The sequence below is a fragment of the Pipistrellus kuhlii genome, unplaced genomic scaffold (genome assembly GCF_014108245.1).
Source record: "Pipistrellus kuhlii isolate mPipKuh1 unplaced genomic scaffold, mPipKuh1.p scaffold_m20_p_9, whole genome shotgun sequence".
Lineage (NCBI taxonomy): Eukaryota > Metazoa > Chordata > Mammalia > Chiroptera > Vespertilionidae > Pipistrellus > Pipistrellus kuhlii.
In genome coordinates this window covers 27,964,234-27,984,467 of record NW_023425595.1, presented here as the reverse complement: position 1 = coordinate 27,984,467, position 20,234 = coordinate 27,964,234, and the positions used below count along the sequence as shown (strand labels likewise).

At 39.3% G+C, this 20,234-nt stretch overlaps 1 protein-coding gene across 10 annotated transcripts in view; it reads right to left on the bottom strand.

Moving 5' to 3' along the window:
• The window catches only part of DENND5A (DENN domain containing 5A), an 83,545-nt gene that overhangs the window by 34,941 nt on the left and 28,370 nt on the right, over positions 1-20,234 (bottom strand). For 9 of the 10 annotated variants that reach the window (XM_036428612.2, XM_036428615.2, XM_036428606.2 and 6 more), the window contains 6 exons: positions 18,776-19,433; positions 15,484-15,671; positions 8,381-8,698; positions 6,316-6,531; positions 5,371-5,605; positions 1,377-1,527 (listed from right to left, as the gene is read on the bottom strand). In XM_036428612.2, coding sequence (XP_036284505.1) covers positions 1,377-1,527; positions 5,371-5,605; positions 6,316-6,531; positions 8,381-8,698; positions 15,484-15,671; positions 18,776-19,433 — 1,766 coding nt within the window. The remainder of the gene's footprint in view (positions 1-1,376; positions 1,528-5,370; positions 5,606-6,315; positions 6,532-8,380; positions 8,699-15,483; positions 15,672-18,775; positions 19,434-20,234) is intronic. The other variant, XM_036428611.2, reaches the window with a different exon arrangement.

Sequence of the window (20,234 nt, the reverse complement as noted above, 5' to 3'; positions counted from 1 at the left end):
ACTTTTAATTGATATATAGGGAGATAATAAAATAAGTTTAATCAATTTATCAATCATTGTTTTTATCAATGTTTTTATATCATGTTTTTGTTGTTTTTATATCATGTCTTTGTTGTTGTTATAGCATGTTGTTTACTTATTAATCAATTCATATATTGTTTTCATATACATTTTACTAATTTTCTTTCATCTCTGTCACTTCTATTACAGAGAAAGGGCAAATAGTGATATTAAAATATTTCTTCTAATTAATTTCCTTTCAATGTGTACGGATCCATGCACCAGGCCACTAGTTATTAATAATCCTATATAATAAAAGGTTAATATGCAAATCAACCGAACCAGGTAACAACCGGCTGCTATGGCACACACTGACCACTAGGGGGCAAGCGCAGTGAAAGCCTTCATGGCTGCAATCAGACATCCCCAGGGCTCCCAGACTGTGAAAGGCACAGGCTTGGCCCTCCCCACCCCTGGTGCACGAATGTCGTGCACCAGGCCTCTAGTTATGTATAACAGGATATTGTAAAAATTAAGGTACGTACAGTTATATTGGCTGGGCCATGAGTTTGATATGCTTGCACTAAAGGGCTACAGGTTCAATTCCCAGCCTAGTTGGAGGCGTGTGTGTGTGGGAGTCAACCAATCAATGTGTCTCTCTTATACCTCCCTCCCTTCCACTCTCTCTAAAGATCAATGGAAAAAATAGCTTCTGGTGAGGATTAACAACAACAACAAAAATTCTTTTTTTTAAAAAGGTCAAATGACAGAAGAAAACTGAAATGTCTAGAGACCAATGCTGGGCACAAAAAACCATCAAAGAGTCGCCAGAGATAGCTCAGAAACCTTGGGGAAGAGTAGCTTAAGATTAGTGAATGGGCAAGAAAAATAACTCCCTAGGGAACACAGACCCCTCTCTCTCTCTCTCTCTCTCTCTTCAGACATGTACATGAAGTTCACATGCAGATCCAAAACTATACTCAGCTTTGTCTGGGCTTTGATATACTCATCTCCAAACGTAACTAAAGAACAGCAATCCTGCTAAATCCTACTTCCAGTTCAGACTCCATTTCAACTACCACTTACTGGAGTTAAAATGCCATCTACTGTACATGTTGCATGAGATTGTCATGAGATCATCTTAACCAGTCTGGTTTTTGCAGGACCTGGGCATGTGGAGCTATCCCAATTGGCACAGTGGAGACAGGAGCTGATGGCACTCTGTCACCCATTTTCTTGTTCAAAAAGTGAAAAACATGGGATAATTTTGGTCTTCTCCATATTTGTTTTATAAAATTCAGGGGTCTTCTACCAGCTCAGGCTCAGATACTGGACTGTTAGGGAGCTGAATTAGGGAATTCCTGGGGTTGACTCACTTGTTGCTGGCTGGCCCAATGGAAAGAACATCAGACTGCAACTTTGGGAAGAAGCCTGGTTCATACTTTCCTTGTCCAATCTTCATGTCAAGTAAATGGGGGTGAACCGCAGTATGGTCTATTTTTGTTAGACGCAGCTCAATTGCTTTCTCTGGATAAGAAAAAAAAAATCAAACTTTTAAAAAATATACCATATTCTAGGCCATATAATACTCAATAAATTTAAAACAATTTGAATAGTACAAAATATGTCCTCTGACTACAATAATCATTAAGAACATCTTAAAACTAAATAACACACTTTCAAATAACCCAGCCACCGAAAAAGGAATCAAAATAAAAACTGTATAAAAATATGAGAATTTGTAGCATGTCATTATTACTTGAAAGGAAATTTATGGCACTAAATGCCTATCTTAGAAAAAGAAGAAAGCTCTCAAATTAATGACCATGGATTCCACCTTTAAAAACTAGAAAAACACTAGCAAATTAAATTCAAAGTATAAGGAAGGAAAAAATAAAGGCCAGAATGAAGTCAATGAAATAAACAGACAAATTAATAAATCCAAAAACTATTCTTTCAAAAGATCAATAAAACTAATAAACTTCTCAACAGACTGATTAGAATACAAAGGAAAAAACACAAATTACCAATATCAGTAATGAGAGAAATGACAGACTCTACAGATATCAATACAGGACATATTACAAAAAACTTAATGCCAACAAATTTGACAATAGGTGAAAGGGAAAAATCCTTGAAGGATGCAAACTGCCAAAGCTCACTCAAGAAGAATAGTTCATCTGAATAGCCCTATTTTTTAAACTGAATCTATAGTTTATTCTCACACAAGAAAACAGCAACAACAAAAAAACTCCAAGCCCAGAGGGCTTCACTGATGAATTCTGCCGAACATCTAAAGAAAAAGTAGTATCACTTACACAAGCTCTTCTGGGAAACTGAGGAGAGAATACTTCCTAACTTTTCTTCCAGGCCAACATTATAGTGACATCAAACCAGACAAGATATTACAAACAAACTATGAACCAATATCCTTCATGAGCATAGATGCAAAAATTCTAAACAAAATTGTAATAAATTTAATTCAATAATATACAAAAAAGATAATGCATCATAATCACATAAAGGGTTTATCTCAAGAATACAAGATTAGTTTAAATCTTTAAAAATGAATAAATTGCCATATTAACAAACTAAAAACTACACTATTACCTCCACTAAAAGCCTTAACCAAGAGGGTAGTCATTTTAATGAAAGACCTGAATTGAGAGCTGAAAGGTAAAGACAGAAGGCTAGCGAATGTACTCAATGAAGGCAGAACTTGGTCCAAATTGTCACCAGTTGTATCTTCAAAACTTAGAAAATTGTGGCCTAGCCTGTGTGGCTCAGTTGGTTAGAGTGTCTTCTCAGAGGCAACCAATTTCTCTCTCTCTCTCTCTCTCTCTCTCTCTCTCTCTCTCTCTCTCTCTCTCTCTCTCTTTCTCTCTCAGAATCAATGAACCTGTCCTCAGGTGAAGAGTAAAAATAAAATTAAAAAGCTATATTTTTAAAACCTAGAAAAATGCTTGACATGTTTATTCATTCAGTACATATATATTTGTGAACACTTACCATATATTAAGCATGTAGTACCAAGTTTCCCCGAAAATAAGACATCCTCCAAAAATAAGACCTACTTACAGGTTTCCTTCTGAGTGAAATATAAGGCATCCCCCGAAAATAAGGTCCCCTCTAGGCTCTGTCTCAGAAACTCTGTGAAACCTAAACTGCAAGAAGTTGTGACTTGGGTGAAGAATTCATGGGAGAAAATCACTGACAGTTGCATTGCAAATGCACTGTGAGCAGGCTACCCTGACAAGAAGTACTCATTTAAAGACAGTGCTATTGCTAAACATGAGAGATTTGGTCCACTGATTCTGAAAGAAATGGAGTTACAAGAAATTCACCAGCAAATTCAGGAATTGGATTGTTATGATGATGTCCCAGAAGATGATGACATGATTGTCACTGAATGAGTAAATTCTTGATACTGTAGGATTCACAGTTTGTCTGGTTTGTTTTGACAACTACCGTACTACCGTACCGTATACAGGTAATAAATTTCCTTTATTTTCATTTAACAATAAATGTGTACCGTATTCTTCTTCATGGAAAAATAAGACATCCCCTGAAAATAAGACCTAGCGCATCTTTGGGAGCAAAAATTAATATATATAAGACACTGTCTTATTTTTGGGGAAACAGGGTAAGTATTTGAAATATTTAGTAAATGAAAGAACAATATATACAAAATAGCTACAAGGACACTGAACATCCTATAAGAAAGTGATCATACTACTTAATCTGGCACCTCAAACTGAGACTATTCTCTAGCTATACTCATCTAGATAGGGCTTCTAAGAACAAAAAGGCCTTTTCAATCATGCACGTAGCAAACCACTTTTTTAAAAGGATATTTTTATTGATTTCAGAGAGAAAGGAAGAGGGAGGAGGAGAGATAGAAACATCAATGATGAGAAAGAATAATTGATCAGCTACCTCCTGCACACCCACTACTGGGGATTGAGCCCACAACCCAGCATGTGCCCTTGACTGGAATTGAATCCAGGACCCTTCAGTCAGCAGGCTAATGCTCTATACATTGAGTCAAACTGGCAAGGGTAGCAAACCACTTTTAACATCTATCTGTCATAAACACAATGTTAGAAGTTGGGGTAAGGAAACAAGTAAATACAGTCTCTGCTCTTAAATTGTTCCCTATTAATGACAGCTCAAAAGAGATTACAGAGGGGAGGTAAGAACAAGCACCACAGGATAGAAGAGGAATCCACCACTCAGCCTGAGGGCACCAGAGAAGGCTTCACAGAGGAGACACACCAGGTAAGTTTTTGTGGCAAACACTATCAAGTGCTTACTCATAACTCATTTGCTCTTTCTTTCTTGCTCATAGAACTCCAACACTGTTCAGGATAACATTATATCCAATTCACTACTCTCTTTCACAGCCTTTCTGTAGTCATATAATATGGTTCTGGGCCATGAGACAACAGAAAGCATTGGCTGGTAGCAGCCTCCCCTCTTCTTGCCCTGAACTTGAACATAAAAAGCCTCTTGCAGCCCTAGCCAGTGTGGGCTCAATTGGTTGAGCACTGTCCCATGCACCAAGATGCAGGTTTGATTCCCAGTCAGGGCATATGCCCAGGTTGCAGGCAGGGGGGATGCAGGAGGAAGCTGACCAATGTTTCTCCCTTGCCCCTCCTTTCCCCCTCTTCCTTCCTCTCTCTCTAAAATAAAATAAAAAAATTTTTTAAATATATTTTATTGATTTTTGTACAGAGAGGAAGGGAGAAAGATAGAGAGTTAGAAACATCGATGAGAGAGAGTCATCAGTCAGCTGCCTCTTGCACACCGCCTACCGGGGACATGCCCGCAACCAAGGTACATGCCCTTGACCGGAATTGAACCCGGGGCCCTTCAGTCCCCAAGCCGACGCTCTATCCATTGAGCCAAACCGGTCCCGTCTAAATTTTTTTTTTTTTTAATTCCCAAAGAAGATTGTGTTTAAATTTTTTTTAAAAGCCTCTTATAAACATGAGGCAAACAGCATGAATATAAGTCAATACACTAAGGATAGCTGAGTAAAAAAGGCAGAACCTTAGTTCCTGATTATACTGTTGAGCAGCTGAACCAACACTAGCAACCACCCATTCTGCATTTCTTGCTAATCTGGGAAAAATATCTCCACATCTTTCTAGCCCAGTGCTAATTAGATTCCCTTCTCTATTACCTACAGCAGGCCCCATTCCCAATTGACACAGTGTTAAAGGATGATAAGAAAGGAAAGAGCATTTCAGGCTATGGGAAAATTTTATGCAAAAGCAGAAACAGAAAGAAGCTGGCATGTTCAGGAGCAGGGACACATCAGTGACATAATCCAGGAAGCTAGAAAGTATAGCAACAAGGAGGCCTCACCTGCTTCATCCACAGTGGTACACTTCTGGTACATGGATGTGCGGAGAGTAGGCGTCCGAACATTCAACAGCCTGATCTTATCTACTCGGGAATCGAACACCCGGAGCACAGGGTCTTTATCATCATCATCATGAAACATAATTTTATTGTCAATGAAAGAAGCAAACATCTGGGTCTCCAGGAATCTTGAGAGAAAGGGCAAGTAGGGCTCAGGCTGATCTGATAGAAAAGATGCCTGGTGGGACAAGGAAACAGACAGTCATCAATCAACAGAGAAGAGGAAAAAGGGAAAAGGGTATGTCACCTTTGAAGAGCAAAGGCAACACACTCAAAAGATCCAATGGGATAATTCTCAGAAGCTTTCTAGATCTTTAGGAAAAGCCAACAGCAAAATCTCATCATCTTTTTTTGTTTTTTAAACAATAAAGGTAAATCTCCTGACAGTAAGAACCAGCACTCTGTTCTAAAGCAGCAAGACCTTGCATTTTACCAGCATCAGAAGGAACATGAACTTGTTTCCTTCATTTAATCTTGAACAACGTAGATTTGAACTGCACAAGTACATTTATACATATATCTGAGTTGCAGGTTAGATCCCCCCAATTGTGGGGTATGCAGGAGGCAGCCAATCAATGATTCTCTCTCATCATTGGTGTTTCTATCTCTCTCTTCTCTGAAATCAATAAAAATATTTAAAAATAAATAAAAATGGGACTTGAGCATCTGCAAATTTTGGTATCCACGGGGTCCTGGAACTAAGCATCGACAGATACCAAAGGACATCTGGAGTTTTGGAGGAGTCAAAAGTTATAGACAAATTTCTGACTATGCAGGGGACTGACACCCCTACCCACCACATTGTTCAAGGGTCATCTGTGTTATGAAAGAAAAACTCATCAGTTAAATCGTCATGCCTCACCTCCCTCCCCAGCAGATTAAACTCACTTTATCAAAGTTTTGCATCTGTTCCCTGTTGTTAAACCAGGACTCCTTATCCTGGCTAGGCTGAATGACAAACACCTCATAATCTGCAAACATCTGAGTGAAGCGATTTGCAAAAACTTCCCGGATCTGAATGTTTAGCTGGTAAATCCTGAGTTCTTCTTCATCACACTGAACTTTCAGGTCCTTATTGCTGCTGGGGTCTTCACGCACTTCCAGCTATTAAAGCAAAGAGAAATGACGGTTGAAAACACACAAGCTTTTTCTTTTATCCCAAGAAATGCAACTGGTTCATTCCTCTCCCCTTCCCCCACATCATTTACTTCGCAGCAAATGGAAAGGAGGGAGGGGAAAAAAAGAAAGGAATTCTGACATAGAGAAGAGATAAATGAGACGTTCCACTTGCAGGTACTCAGTAGCTCGGTGAAAGTGATCATTATGGGTAGAGAGAGATTCAACAATAGAGAAAGGTGTAACTTATCTCAAGGGTCTGGGGAAGGTGGGAATCTGGAAGTCAGTAAGAAAATAATATCACAAAGCAACATGGTTAGATTCTAGCTCTACCTACATCTCTTTGATTTTCTCCCACATACACTTTCCTTATCTTTCTCCCAAAGAATTTTCCCTTACTATGTTTTTCTTTAACCTTTTTAATATATCCAATACTTATCTGCTCTACAATTGGCCGTGATTTTTTTAAATATTTTCAACTACAGTTAACATGCAATATTATTTTATATTAGTTTCAAGTGTATAGCATAGTGGTTAGATAATCATGCACTTTACAAAGTATTCCACTGATATTTCTAGTATCCAACTGGCACCATACATAGTTACTTCTAACTGGCCATGATTTAAAAAAAAAAAAAAAATATATATATATATATATATATATATACATACACACACACACACACACACACACACACACACACACACTCTCAACTAACTAGATAAAGCTGGAAATGAAATGTTTCACACTTCACTAAAAAATAGCCCAGCAAACCTGGCCTGTATGGCTCAGTTGGTTAGAGCAGTGCTCCATGCACTGAAATGTCCCACATTCAATTCCAGATCAGGGTACTTAGAAGAGGCAACAGATTAATATGTCTCTCTCACATCAATGTTTCTGTTTCTCTCCTCTCTCTCATCCTCTCTCTCTTTATTCCTCCCTCTCTTTAAAAAAAAAAAAAAAAATAGCCCAGTAAAATAATTACACCGGCTCATTTTGCTTATATGTAATTTAAAAATATAATTTAACAATGAGAATAGGGGAGGGTGAAGAGATGGGTAAAAGTCAAAAAAGGAAAAGCTAAGTACATCCCTGGAAAAACCATAGGACTAGAATTCAAGGGGATTCTAGTCCTATGCTCTAGCCTCAACTCAGCCACTTACTAGGCTAATGTTAGGCAGAGCACTCAGGCTCTACTCGGTTCCTTGAGTCCAGAGAGAGATAGACTCTTGCCAGTTTGGCTCAGTGGACAGAGCATCAACCCGAGGACTGAAGGGTCCTGGGTTCAATTCCAGCCAAAGGCATGTACCTCAATTGCAGGCTCAATCCCTGGCTCTGGTTGGGGCACGTGCAAGAGGTGACTAATCAATGTCTCTCTCTCACATCGATGTTTCTCTGTCTCTCCACCTGCCTTTCACTCTCTCTAAAAAATCAATTGAAAAATATCCTCAGGTGAGGAATAACAAAACAAAAGTTAAAGTTAAAAATACCTGCTCTGTATGCTTTAGGCTGCTGAGAAAGAGGTTTAAACACAAAAATTACCAGTATCATCCCTCTGAGTCGCTCTTCTGCTATGTTCACATAGGATGAGAGCAGACTCTCCTTGATGCCCAAGTGGGAAAGCACCCAGACTTAATCCAAGATTTAGATTCCAGTAGCATTTACGAGGATAATGTTTTCCAAAGCTGAATCCAGTCTCCCATCCTAGAGCATTCTTTCACTGCTGACATATATGCCTTTTTCTGAACCGAGTGCTTTCTCACCCAGAACTTATTTCACCAGGACAGTACCCTCGCACAGACCAAACCTGTCACAGATTCATACACAGCACCTTACCTTTTCTAGGCTCACCCCAGTCCTCTTGACCAAGGCTTGCAGCCGGGCGATAGTTTCATTCTCCTTGAGGAGCTCATAGGAATGCAAAGGGGAGCCTGCAATGTTCCCATTCCTCTTGTCAGAGACAAGCTCAGAGGCCCGGAGCCTCTTCAGCTTGGAGGCACTCTCACTGCAATGAAGGTTCCCTTCCGGGGGAATGCCAAATGCCATGAGAATTTCAGAGACTTCCTGGACAAACTCCAATTTGTTGGGAAACTGAGGCAAGTCCTCCGGCAGCTCAATGAAGTGGTTGTCAATATCCACAAAGCAGAGGTTAGCCTGGCAGTCAAAAAAGAATCAGGAGTGTGAACAGAGCATTCAGAAAATTTTTGAAAGGATAATGAACAAATAGGAAAGAGAAAAACATCTGAAATGGGCACATATGAAGTGTAAGGAAGATGGGGCTTGCCCTAGCTGGTGTGACTCAGTTGGTTGGAGCATCGTCCCATATACACCAAAAGTGATGTGTTCGATTCCCAAAGCACATACCTAAGTTTCGGGTTCAATCCCTGGTGGGGCTGTGTATGGGAGGCAACCAATCAATGTTTCTCTTTCTTTCTCCCTCTCCCTCTCTCCTTTCCCCTCTCTTTAAAAATCAGTAACACAAATCCTCAATAAGGATTTTTTTAAAAAGATGGGGCTCAGGAAAAAACTAGACCTAGGTTCCAATCTTACCCTGCCACTTTGTAGGTATATGATCTTGAGAAAGTTACTTAACCTCTCTGATTCTGCTTCCTCAGCTATAAAATGAAAATAAAGATAAAATCAGAGTGGTAAGGATTATTATGCAAGACATAAGTGTTTAACATCTAGCACAGAAGTCTCATAAATAATCTCATAAAATGTATAATTCATGAATTCTTATAGTAGTAAAAAGAACACCAGGAATAAGAAAGTCTAGGTTTGAGACTTGACTCTGTCACTATCTCTCTATATGATATCTACAATATATGTCACTATCTCTCTATATGACCCTGAGGGGACCATTACCTCTCTCTGATTTGCAAGATTTAGTGGTTGGTCATGATGTTTTCTGTGCTTCCTTCTGGCTTTAAGATTGCTTCTGGATAGAGAGACTCTCATACACTGCTGGTGAGGTGGGTAATCTAGACTAGCAAAGAAAAATTTGGCAATATCTATCTATTTATCCTTATTTTATAGACAAAACTGACACAGAGACGAATTTGTCCATAGTCACACAGCTGATAAGTGGTAGAGCTGTGATTTGAACTCCGTTTACCCTGACTTCAGTCACACCCTCAAGCTCTTAACCATCTACTCTTTCCCTTAGTGGTCTTATGTATTTCTTGTTGGACTTAACTGAAATATTTTATAGTTCCTGTCCCTATTGGAATTGTCTTGCAACTGTAAATCAGAAATGCCTATTATTTTAAATTTATCTTATGCCCATGAACCTGTTTTAGCCAAGATAGGTGTCATTTCCCTCATTGAACTGTACTGCTGTTTAAAAATTTGTCTCTTTCATTCATGTAACAGGAATATTACCTATATCACAGATTTGAGAATCCTCAAAACAAATGTCAAAGACAGCACAGTGCTAACCCATAGTACATAACAAATGTTAATTAACATTGTTAATGTAAAATATAAAACTTCAATAAATAGATGTGTATATATACAGTAGTACTAGATAAGAAAATTCCATAATAAAATATGCTAATGTTGGTATCATCAGAATTGCTTAATTTTGCCACTGAAATGAATTCTGATCACTAGTGAAATTAAAAAATGTGTATGTTTTATGCAATACTTTTCATGTTTTTAACCTGCTTTTCTATTGGGTTACTTATCATCATTTTTACTGATTTGTAGGACTTCTTTATTATCTGCTGATGCTAATAGTAGTTGATAGGTCATATGTGTTACACATATCTTGTCATAGTTATCTTTTCACTTTAAGATGTCCTTTTCTTGCTGAAACCGGTTTGGCTCAGTGGTAGAGCGTCAGTCTGCGGACTGAAAGGTCCCAGGTTCGATTCTGGTCAAGAGCATGTATCTTGGTTGCAGGCACATCCCCAGATGTACCAGATAAAGAGCTTTACAAATAAAAAAAAGCTAAAGGAGTTCATCACCGCCAAGAATTATATGAAATGCTGAAGGGTATTCTTTAAGAAGAGGAAGAAGAAGATAAAGATAAAAATTATGAACAACAAATATGCATCTATCAACAAGTGAATCTAAAAACCAAGGGAATAAAAAATCTGATGAACAGTATTAACTGGTGAATATAATAAAATAAGGGGTATAGAAAGGGAGTGGACCAATGATTCTCGAGGAAAAGGGGAATGGGGTGTGTGGGAAGAGACTGAACAAAAATCATACACCTATGGATGAGGACAGTGGGGGGGGGGGAAGGGCAGAGGGTGACGTAGGAACCTGGTGGAGGGGAGCTATGGAGGGAAAAAAGAGGAACAATTGTAATAATCTGAACAATAAAGATTTATTTAAGAGAGAGAGAGAGAGAGAGAGAGAGAGAGAGAGAGAGGGAGGGAGGGAGGGAGGGAGGGAGGGAGGGAGGGAGAGAACTTTCCTATATCCATGATTCAAAGATTAGGAGAAGAATCACTTTAAATTTAGCCTTCTAGAGTTCCTCACAAAATAACAACTTTAAGCCCTGCCTATGTTAAAGGGCCAATAATGTTTAAGATCTAAAAATAAACTATTTTTGTTTATTCCATTAAGACTTTAAAATTATAAATGCTTTCAGATCAAATAATTTTAAAAGATAGTAAAGACAATTAAATTATCTAATCATGAAGACCACCTGCCTATTTCCTTAGCCCTGTCCATACAGCTAACAGAAGAAAGTGCTGTGACCCACCAGAGGCACAATGCATTTACCCCATGGGTTCTCCTCTTTAGAAGAAAAAAAGCAGTCTGTGGGATAGGAAACACAGAGGTAGCTAAAAATAACTGCATCCGCTCAACAATGCTTGGTTGGCTTCTCTCCCAATGCTGTGAGCCAATACAGAATGTCTGTAAAGAATTTTATGAACTCCAAATACTATATCCACATATTGAAGTTACAATCCTGATCAGAGGTGGCTAGAAAGGAAGCCACTCGGGCACACTTCACAGATTGGCTAGAGTAAGAGAGGTGCCTATGAGTAGATTCCACTTAGCCATTCTTTGCAGAGCTGGCTTAAAGGAGGTAAAAATAAGAAAGCAAAATACTGAAACTGGTTTGGCTTAATTGATAGAGCGTCGGCCTGTGGACTAAAAGGTCCCGGGTTCGATTCCGGTCAAGGGCATGTACCTTGGTTGCAGGTACATCCCCAGTGGGGGGTGTGCAAGCAGCAGCTGATCAATGATTCTCTCTCATCGATGTTTCTAATTCTCTATCCCTCTTTCTTCCTCTCAATAAAAAAATCAATAAAATATATTTTTTTTAAAAATAAAGAAAAGTAAAAAAGGAAGCCATTCAATTGCTAGCCTCATAGAATAGCCTCATGCTATTTCCTGCCAGGTCAGGGAGGGCTGAGGAACAAAAGTGTGCCTCAAATTCCTCATTCACCCATTTCCTCAGCTGAGACGAGAACTGCAAAACAGACTGGCAGACAAAAAATGTATTCTGGAAGAGGCACTAAATCCAAGTGATCAGTTTTCCTCAATTAACCTCCTGCCTTCTTGGGAAAGGCCATGTGAAGATTTAATGGTTTGAGGTAGTAACCACACGGATCCCCCAAATCCCCAAATCTCTCCCAAGCCTCTTCCTGCAGGAGATCACAATGCCCTTTCCCAGCCCTAAGTTCCTAACACTAAATCATAGCCAGCCTGACCTCGTCGTCTCTCTCCATATTATTCACTGAAGGGAAGCCCAATCCACAAATTACCTGGAAAAGACACTGGAAGAGTATCCTGAGAAAGATGAGGGAAAGTAGGAGAGAAAGAAGGGCACAAGATAGAAAAAAGTAGCACCCCCTTCTTTACTCATATCTTCTGCGTGCTTCTCCTGACATAGCTGTAGATGAATTGTCTCCTTCCTGAACTCAGACAATGAAACCCAGAAGAGAAGGTCAGGACAAAGGATGCCTCACAAAGGAACCCAGCACTCTCACTTGCTCAGGGCCAGCTGAGATCATGTGTTGGTGTAAGAAGAAACAAAGGACTTTTGAGACTTTTGATGCTCAAAGATGCCGCAGCAACTGACGAATTCTGACACAGCAGAGGGTCAGGGAATGTACACTCTACATCGCTCTAGATCTGGGGTGGGAACCTTTTTTCTGCCAAGGGCCATTTGGATATTTATAACACCATTCACAGGCCAAAATTATCAACTTAAAAATTAGCCTATTATATTTTGTCAAACATTTAAATAACTCATCCTTAATGCCTTGGCAAGGCCAGACCAAATGATTTCTTGGGCCTTATTTGGCCTGAGGGCTGGACATTCCCCATCATTGTGATAAAGTCCCTTTTATAAATCAAGCTTGCCCTACCCCAGTATCCTAATGCCCTTTTGCACAGGCGCAGGTCAATTTTCCTAGTACTGTCTCAAAGCTTCCTTTTAGCAGCATAAACATACCACAGGATGCCCACCAAAATTTTGAAAGTATTTATCTCTGGGTGGAAAATTTGAAGTAATTTTTACATTATTCTTTATGCTTCTGGGCACTGTTAGAATTTTTTACTATATTTTAGAGGCCTGGTGCATGAACTCATGCACCAGTGGAGTCCCTCAGCCTGGCCTGCAGGATCGGGCCAAAACTGGCTCTTCAACATCCCTTGAGGGTCCTGGATTGCAAGAGGGTGCAGGGCAGGTGGAGGGACCCCACCAGTGCACAATCGGGGCTGGGGAGGGACATGGGAGGAGGTTGGCCAGATGAGAAGGGGCTGTGAGAGGGCTCCAGGGCATGTCCGGCCTGTCTTGCTCAGTCCTGATCAGCCAGACCCCAGCAGCAAGCTAATCTGTGGGTCAGAGCGTCTGCCTCCTGGTGGTCAGTACATATCATAGCAAGCGGTTGAGTGGCCTTAGTATATCATTAGCATATCACACTTTGACTGGTTGAATGGCTGACCAGATGACTGGATGGACACTTAGCATATTAGGCTTTTATCATATAGGATGTACCATTTATGAGACATCCCAAAGTTGTCTTTCAACAATACTATCACTTTCCATTCTTTATGTGTACCCATGAGTAATACACAGATATTCCAGAGGTCATCTGCTAAAAATCAATGTAGAAAATATCCAGTTATGAAACTGCCCCCTGAAACCCTATAATTGCTTAAGTACAGACAGGTACTCTAAAGTCCCCGTGTCACCACTCCTTCCCAAACAGACCACAGGGAGAATCAAAGGATGCAGCAATGATGGGGAAAACTGCAAAAGCTAAAGCCCCAATACCCAGAACAGTGTGAACTCTCAGATTTCTCAAACAAGCCTGCTAAGAAAACTGCTGATGTCCTTGAAGCATCTTCATACAAACATAAATGTGAAACACACAAAAAATGATGCTGAGCCTTAGCCAGTTTGGCTTAGTGTATAGAAAGTTAGCCCATGGACTGAAGGGTCCCAGGTTTGATTCCAGTTAAGGGCACGTACTTCCGTTGCAGGCTAGATCCCCAGCCCGGTGCTCAGGGTGTGCAAGAGGTAACCAGGCAATGTGTCTCTCTCACATCAATGTTTCTCTCTCTGTCTCTTCCATGCCCTTCCACTCTTTCTAAAAATCAATAAAAAAAATACCCTCAGATAAGGATTAACACAAAATAAAATAAAAAATAAATACTAATAAAACATTCCATTAAAAACAAAAAATGATGCTGAAAGATGCTAGAGGGAACAGAATTTGCACTAAGTATACAGCAAGCTAATGCCAAAGATTAAAATAAAACTGACAAATCTGGCTTGTTGCCTAGTGACCTGTTTATTAGATTATGCATGTAGCATGCCTTTTTGACTTTACAGTTTCAACCATTTTTTATTTTTATTTTGACTTTACAAAATTATAATTAGGTTTACTAGGAAGAGATATCAATATTAAATATGCATTTGTTTAGAACAAACAACAAAAAAATCCCTGTTCTCCAATCTTTGGTATCTACTCTTTATGTATACACAGTGTCCCTAAAAAATGTATACACATTTTCACAGCTGATAGCTCAATTTTGAAAATGAAATGTATTTTAATAAACACTGCCTTTATAATTATTCAAGTGTGTATATAATTTTTTGGAACACTTAAATTTATCAGTAGAGTAGACAAATACATATGAAAACCCAATACTCCAATTCAATAGTTTTCCCCGTCATTTAGATATTTTCTTCCTTTATTAATTTTGTCCTATCCAAAATAGCACAAAGCTCTACAGAATCAAAGGAGCAAAAGAGGTAGAAATAAAAAAAAGCTACAAGAAGACATTTTAATTCTAAAACCAAAGGAGAGAAATAAAAGAGTACAGAGATGCATTTGACTATAATTTAAATATTATAAAAGTGATCTGAATCAGCTATTTCATCAAGCATGCTGTCCAGATATGCCTAATAACCTGAATGCTGCTCAGAAACAGGAGATCCCCTTACTCATATTCTTCAGTTACACTCCCAAAATTTCCTCCCAAAAAAAATTCTGATGGAGGAGAAAAAGTCATGTTCCAAAGTCTTCTTCCCAGACCTTTCTAATGTCTAAGAAAACCAGAGTAGGGTCCGGCCAGTGTGGCTCATCATTGAGTGTCGACCCAGGAACTAAGAGGTCACCCTTTAGATTCTCAGTCAGGGCACATGTTTGGTTGATCCCCAGTAGGGGGGAAGAGGCAGCCAATCGATGTTGATGTTTCTATCTCTTTATCCCTTTCCCTACTTCTCTTTCTAAAAATCAATAAAAGCATATTTTCAAAAAAGTCCGAGAAGGAAAGCTGTTTTCCCATCTAGTTTCATAACTGTCATAAAATGACCTAAAAAGGTAAAACAGCTCTATTAGTAATTGTAGGAAAATAAAAAGTAAAACAATGTTATTTAAAAGCATGCTTTAAATCTAGTTAGAATGAACATCCTAGATTGGGCCAGGGGCATTAGCACTCAAACTCCACATTTCTCTCACCTCTTGAGGCAGCTCCAGCTTTGACCGGTCATCCAGGCCATTGGAATGCAAGCCCATCAGGTATGGAACAGGAGCATCTAAGAAATGTAGGAGAGAAGCGGGGAGAATAGGGACATAGACATGCTGCCACTGGAAAGGAAACATGAGAGCTGTAATTGTCTCCGCCACAGTCATCAGTCTCTGGTAATCTAGGCCAAAAACAAAACACACAGTCAAAAACGAGGCACTTGCTTATCAAACAGTAAGTTAAAATTACAATTTCATATTTAGAAAGGATCAGAATAAACTTCAGCAAGGGTATGCATGTGATTCCCTAGTGGGTGTCAGAGACCTTTACAGATCACAAGTTGAACTATACTCTCCTACGTACAGGTCCCTGCTTATAATAAAATTTAATGTGAAAATATTATAGAAATCATAAATAGCACCTTGCTAAACCAGAATGTTAAGTAGATTCTCTTAAGTGGAAGTGAAAATGAAAAGAACAGTAATCTAGGTCTCCGTTTATTCAGCATGGAAGCCCAAACAGACTCTTTACCACTCTGATATGTCTACATTCTATAAGTAGCTACAACCTTTCCTGAATGAGAACAGCACAAATGGGTTATTTTAACACTTCCTTAGAACTTGAAAGACCCACAAGACTTGACTTTGATAACACAAAACTCTTGTATTAGGTCAAAGACAGAGTGGAGGGGAAGGCTTGTGCTCAAAACTTAGCTTTTCTTCAGAATGCAATTTCTAGATCTGTTTTGTTATTTTTTAATGGATAATAAATACACTAGCAAAGCCAACAAAATGGACCCGTTAAAATTGAAACTAAAAAAAATTACTATTCAGCTCTAGCCAGTTTGACTCAGTGGGTAGAGTCGGCCTGCAGACTAAGGGATCCCGGGTTCAATTCTGGCCAAGGGAATATCCCCAGGTTGTAGCTCAATCCCCAGTGGGGGGTATGCAGGAGGCAGCCAATCAATGGTTCTCTCTCATCAATGATGTTTTTATCTCTCTTCTCCCTCTCCCTTCCTCTCTGAAATCAATAAAGATATATTTAAAAAATTACTATTCACAAATGGCATGTCCCTTTTTCAGGCAAAAAGGGACAACAAAGAAATATACATTTTAAAGTCATCCTTCGGGAATGGCTAGCTTCAAATGAGCTTTCATAAGGGCTAGTGGTTTCTTGTACTGAAAACCTATCCCATCATTTATAATCACAGCTTGGTTCATAAAGAAGTTATAAGTAACAAGAAGCTTTCCAGAAAATGAGGAAGACTGAGTAGGAACAGAAACTGGTATGTATCAAACTAGGTAGAAGTTTAACAAAGAATCCTACCTCTGCTTACTAATGCTTTGAAAGTTATCACCCTGCTCATGGCTAAGGAAAGAAGAACAAGACCTGGAAATCATTTTGTTATTTTTTAACTAGTAATGTAAAATAAATAGCAATTATTGACTAAAACTTCATCATTTGTAATATTTTGTTGTTAATCCTCACCCAAGAATATTTTTTCCTTTGAGAAAGAGAGGAAGGGAAGAAGGGAGGAAGGGGGAAGAGAGAGAAATATCAATGTGAGAAAGACACATTGATTGGTTGCCTCCTACATACACCCCAATCAGGCTAGGGATTAAACCCATGACCCTTCAGTTCACAGGCCAGTGCTCTAACCACTGAACACACCAGCCAAGGCCAAAGTCACTAACATTTTTATTACACTACAGAAAAGTGCATCAAGGAAGATGATTTGACTATGGATGCTGGGTACACAATGCAATACGCAGATTACGTATCATAGTAATGTACACTTTAAACCTAGCTGACCCTATTAGCCAATGTCACCCCAATAAATTTAATTTTAAAATTAACACATGTGTGTACTCAATGTTTACATAAAAATAGTGCATTGTTTAAAAATATTTGGGAAGAGGACATTAAAATAATTAAAAGATCAGCCAAAACCGGTTTGGCTCAGTGAATAGAGCATTTGGCCTCTGAGCTGAAAGGTCCCAGTTCAATTCCGGTTAAGGTCATGTACCTTGGTTGTGGGCATATCCCCAGTAGGGGGTGTACAAGAGGCAGCTGATTGATGATTCTCTCTCATCGATGTTTCTGGTTCTCTATCCCTCTTTCTTCCTCACTGTAAAAAATTAATAAAATATATTTTTTTAAAATAATAATAATTAAGAGGTCACAAGGGTAGAACTCTAGATCAAAAAGAAGAAAACTTACAACTTTCTCTGCATTGTTTGTCCACATATTATTTGTTTTTTAAAACTATAATTTTCATTAGGAATACACACAAAAAAATTTATCTGTGGCAACCACAAGAGAGAAAGAGGGAAGATTTCACCTTACTACCTTTAAAAATGTTTTGCCTTTGAGTATACGCCTTGAGCATACATTATTTTTGGGGGGGGAAAACTAATGTCAACAATTTCTTTTGTTAGTTGAATCTATAACTGGATTATATAATTTAACCAAATATTGGTAGTATGTATGTAAACAAGTGATGAAATATAAGGGAAAAGAATGATCAGTTTCTGTGAAAACAAAAATGAATGCTTTAAAAAGATTCAGTAATACAAAGTCGCTAAAATACTATAAGTGAATTAGGAGTATCAAAAGACAATAAAGTGCAAACTAGGGAAAACTGCAACAATCTACAGGTATTCTGGTTCTTTTGCAATGTTCTTAAGTTCTTGCTCCATTTTTTAAAAACTGTATCTGCTGGGGGATGGGAGTGGCCAGGGAGAGGTCAATTTGGGGGCGAGGGGTGGGAAGAGACATATGTAATACTTTAAACAATAAATAATTTCAATTTAAAAAAGGTATCTGGCACCCTGACCATTGTGTTCAGTGGTTAGAGCATGAGCCCACACACCAAAGGATCATGGCTTCAATTCCCTGTCAAGGGCACATACCTTGGTTGCAGATTCGATTCCTGTCCCTAGTCAGGGCCAGAGCAGAAGGCAACCAATCAATGTCTCTGTCCCACATCCATGTTTCTCTTTCTCCTTGCCTCTCTCTTTTTCTCTCTCCTGCCCTCCCTCCATTCCACTCTCTAAAAAAAACAATGGGGAAAATATCCTCGGTGAGGATTAACAACAACAAAAAGAACTATTCAATAGTATCCCTCTCATGGTCCTTTGGTTTGCCATCTACCACATACCTGAAAAAGATCTGAATTTTGCTCAAATTTTAACAACCCTTGAACCTTTACAGTCAGCCCCACTGTATTTGACATGGAAAGGGAGGCCCTATGCAAGAAGAGAGTTCTAGTAAGCACTGACTTACGCTGTGAGTAGAGCAGAATCTGAAACTCCAGAAGAGCACAAGTAAAAAGCTGAAACACATTCTCTACCCCAAGCAGTTCAAAGACCTCTTTGACAGGAAAGTCAAAGAGGGGAAGCTCATTGGTACTTGGTCTCTGGCAGATTATTGGCCCATAGACCCCAGAAAACTTCAAGGACCGGCCGGGAGGTGGGAGTGGCACCTCGTAGAGAACGTTGTATATGTAGCTCTCAAGGGGCAGTGGAGGCGGCTGAGGTGAAGTGACTGCCTGGTGAAGTTGTTCCAGAACACTCCGACATGCTTTCATGAAGGACATGGGCGTGATGAGGCAGATGCACTTAGAGACATACAACGTGTCCCGGCTAATGTCGTAGGAGTTGAAGCGCTGCAGCTTGGTCCCAGGAGTGCCTTCACCATCCTCCATGTCACTGTGGTCTCGACCATCAGCAGGGTGAGCATGTATGACATCATACTCAGCATTATGCATGTGGTAGAGGGTCTGCATTGCACTGCAGATCTGCTTGCTAGTCACCTCCTCATAAAATGTGAGGGCAAACCCAAATGTCCGAGAGCCATCCTCCCTTGTGATAATAAAGGCATGGAACTGTGGCTCTCTGGGATCAGCCTGGGTCTTGAATGCTAGCCCTTTGGGCATGCATAGCTGCAAAAGACAAGGAAACAAGTGGTGAGAATACTCACTGCTGACACTCTTTTAGGAACACTCACCACTATTTCTTAGAGAGCATCCACTTCCTGGTGATTGGAATATCAAGCTCAACACAGCAAAGCCGAAACCAGTTTGGCTCAGTGGATAGAGCATCAGCCTGCTGACTGAAAGGTCCCAGATTCGATTCCGGTCAAGGGCATGTACCAGAGTTGCAGGTACATCCCCAGTACGGGGTGTGCAGGAAGCAGCTGATCGATGTTTCTCTCTCATCGATGTTTCTAACTCTCTATCCCTCTCCCTTCCTCTCTGTAAAAAAATCAATAAAATACTTTTTTTTAAAAAAAAGATCAACATAGCTAAATATCTGTCCTAAAGGTCTCCCATTCTAAGTAAGATACACAAGTAAATAAAATGATAATGCAGTTATCAGGGATATAGAGAAGTATATACAAAGTGCTAAGGGAAGAAAGAACAGACAACTCAGTCTAGGAACATCAGAAAAGGTTTCCTAGATGAGGTTATATTAGAATTCATCAGGTAGACAAGGAATAGAAGGGTATTTGAGAGACAGGAAAAAAATGCACAAAGAAAAGGAGGAAAAAGAAAGCAGCATGATAGCACATATTGAGAGATGATGCTAGAAATATATCTAAAAATCAGATAGATACAACTTTATATCTAAAAGTAAAATAAAGTTTTAGATTCTATCAGCTCACAGATTTTGTCATCAATAAAACCTTCTTTCTATTCAGAGAAAAACGGGTGCTCATTTCATACAAAGCAAGGAGATGACAT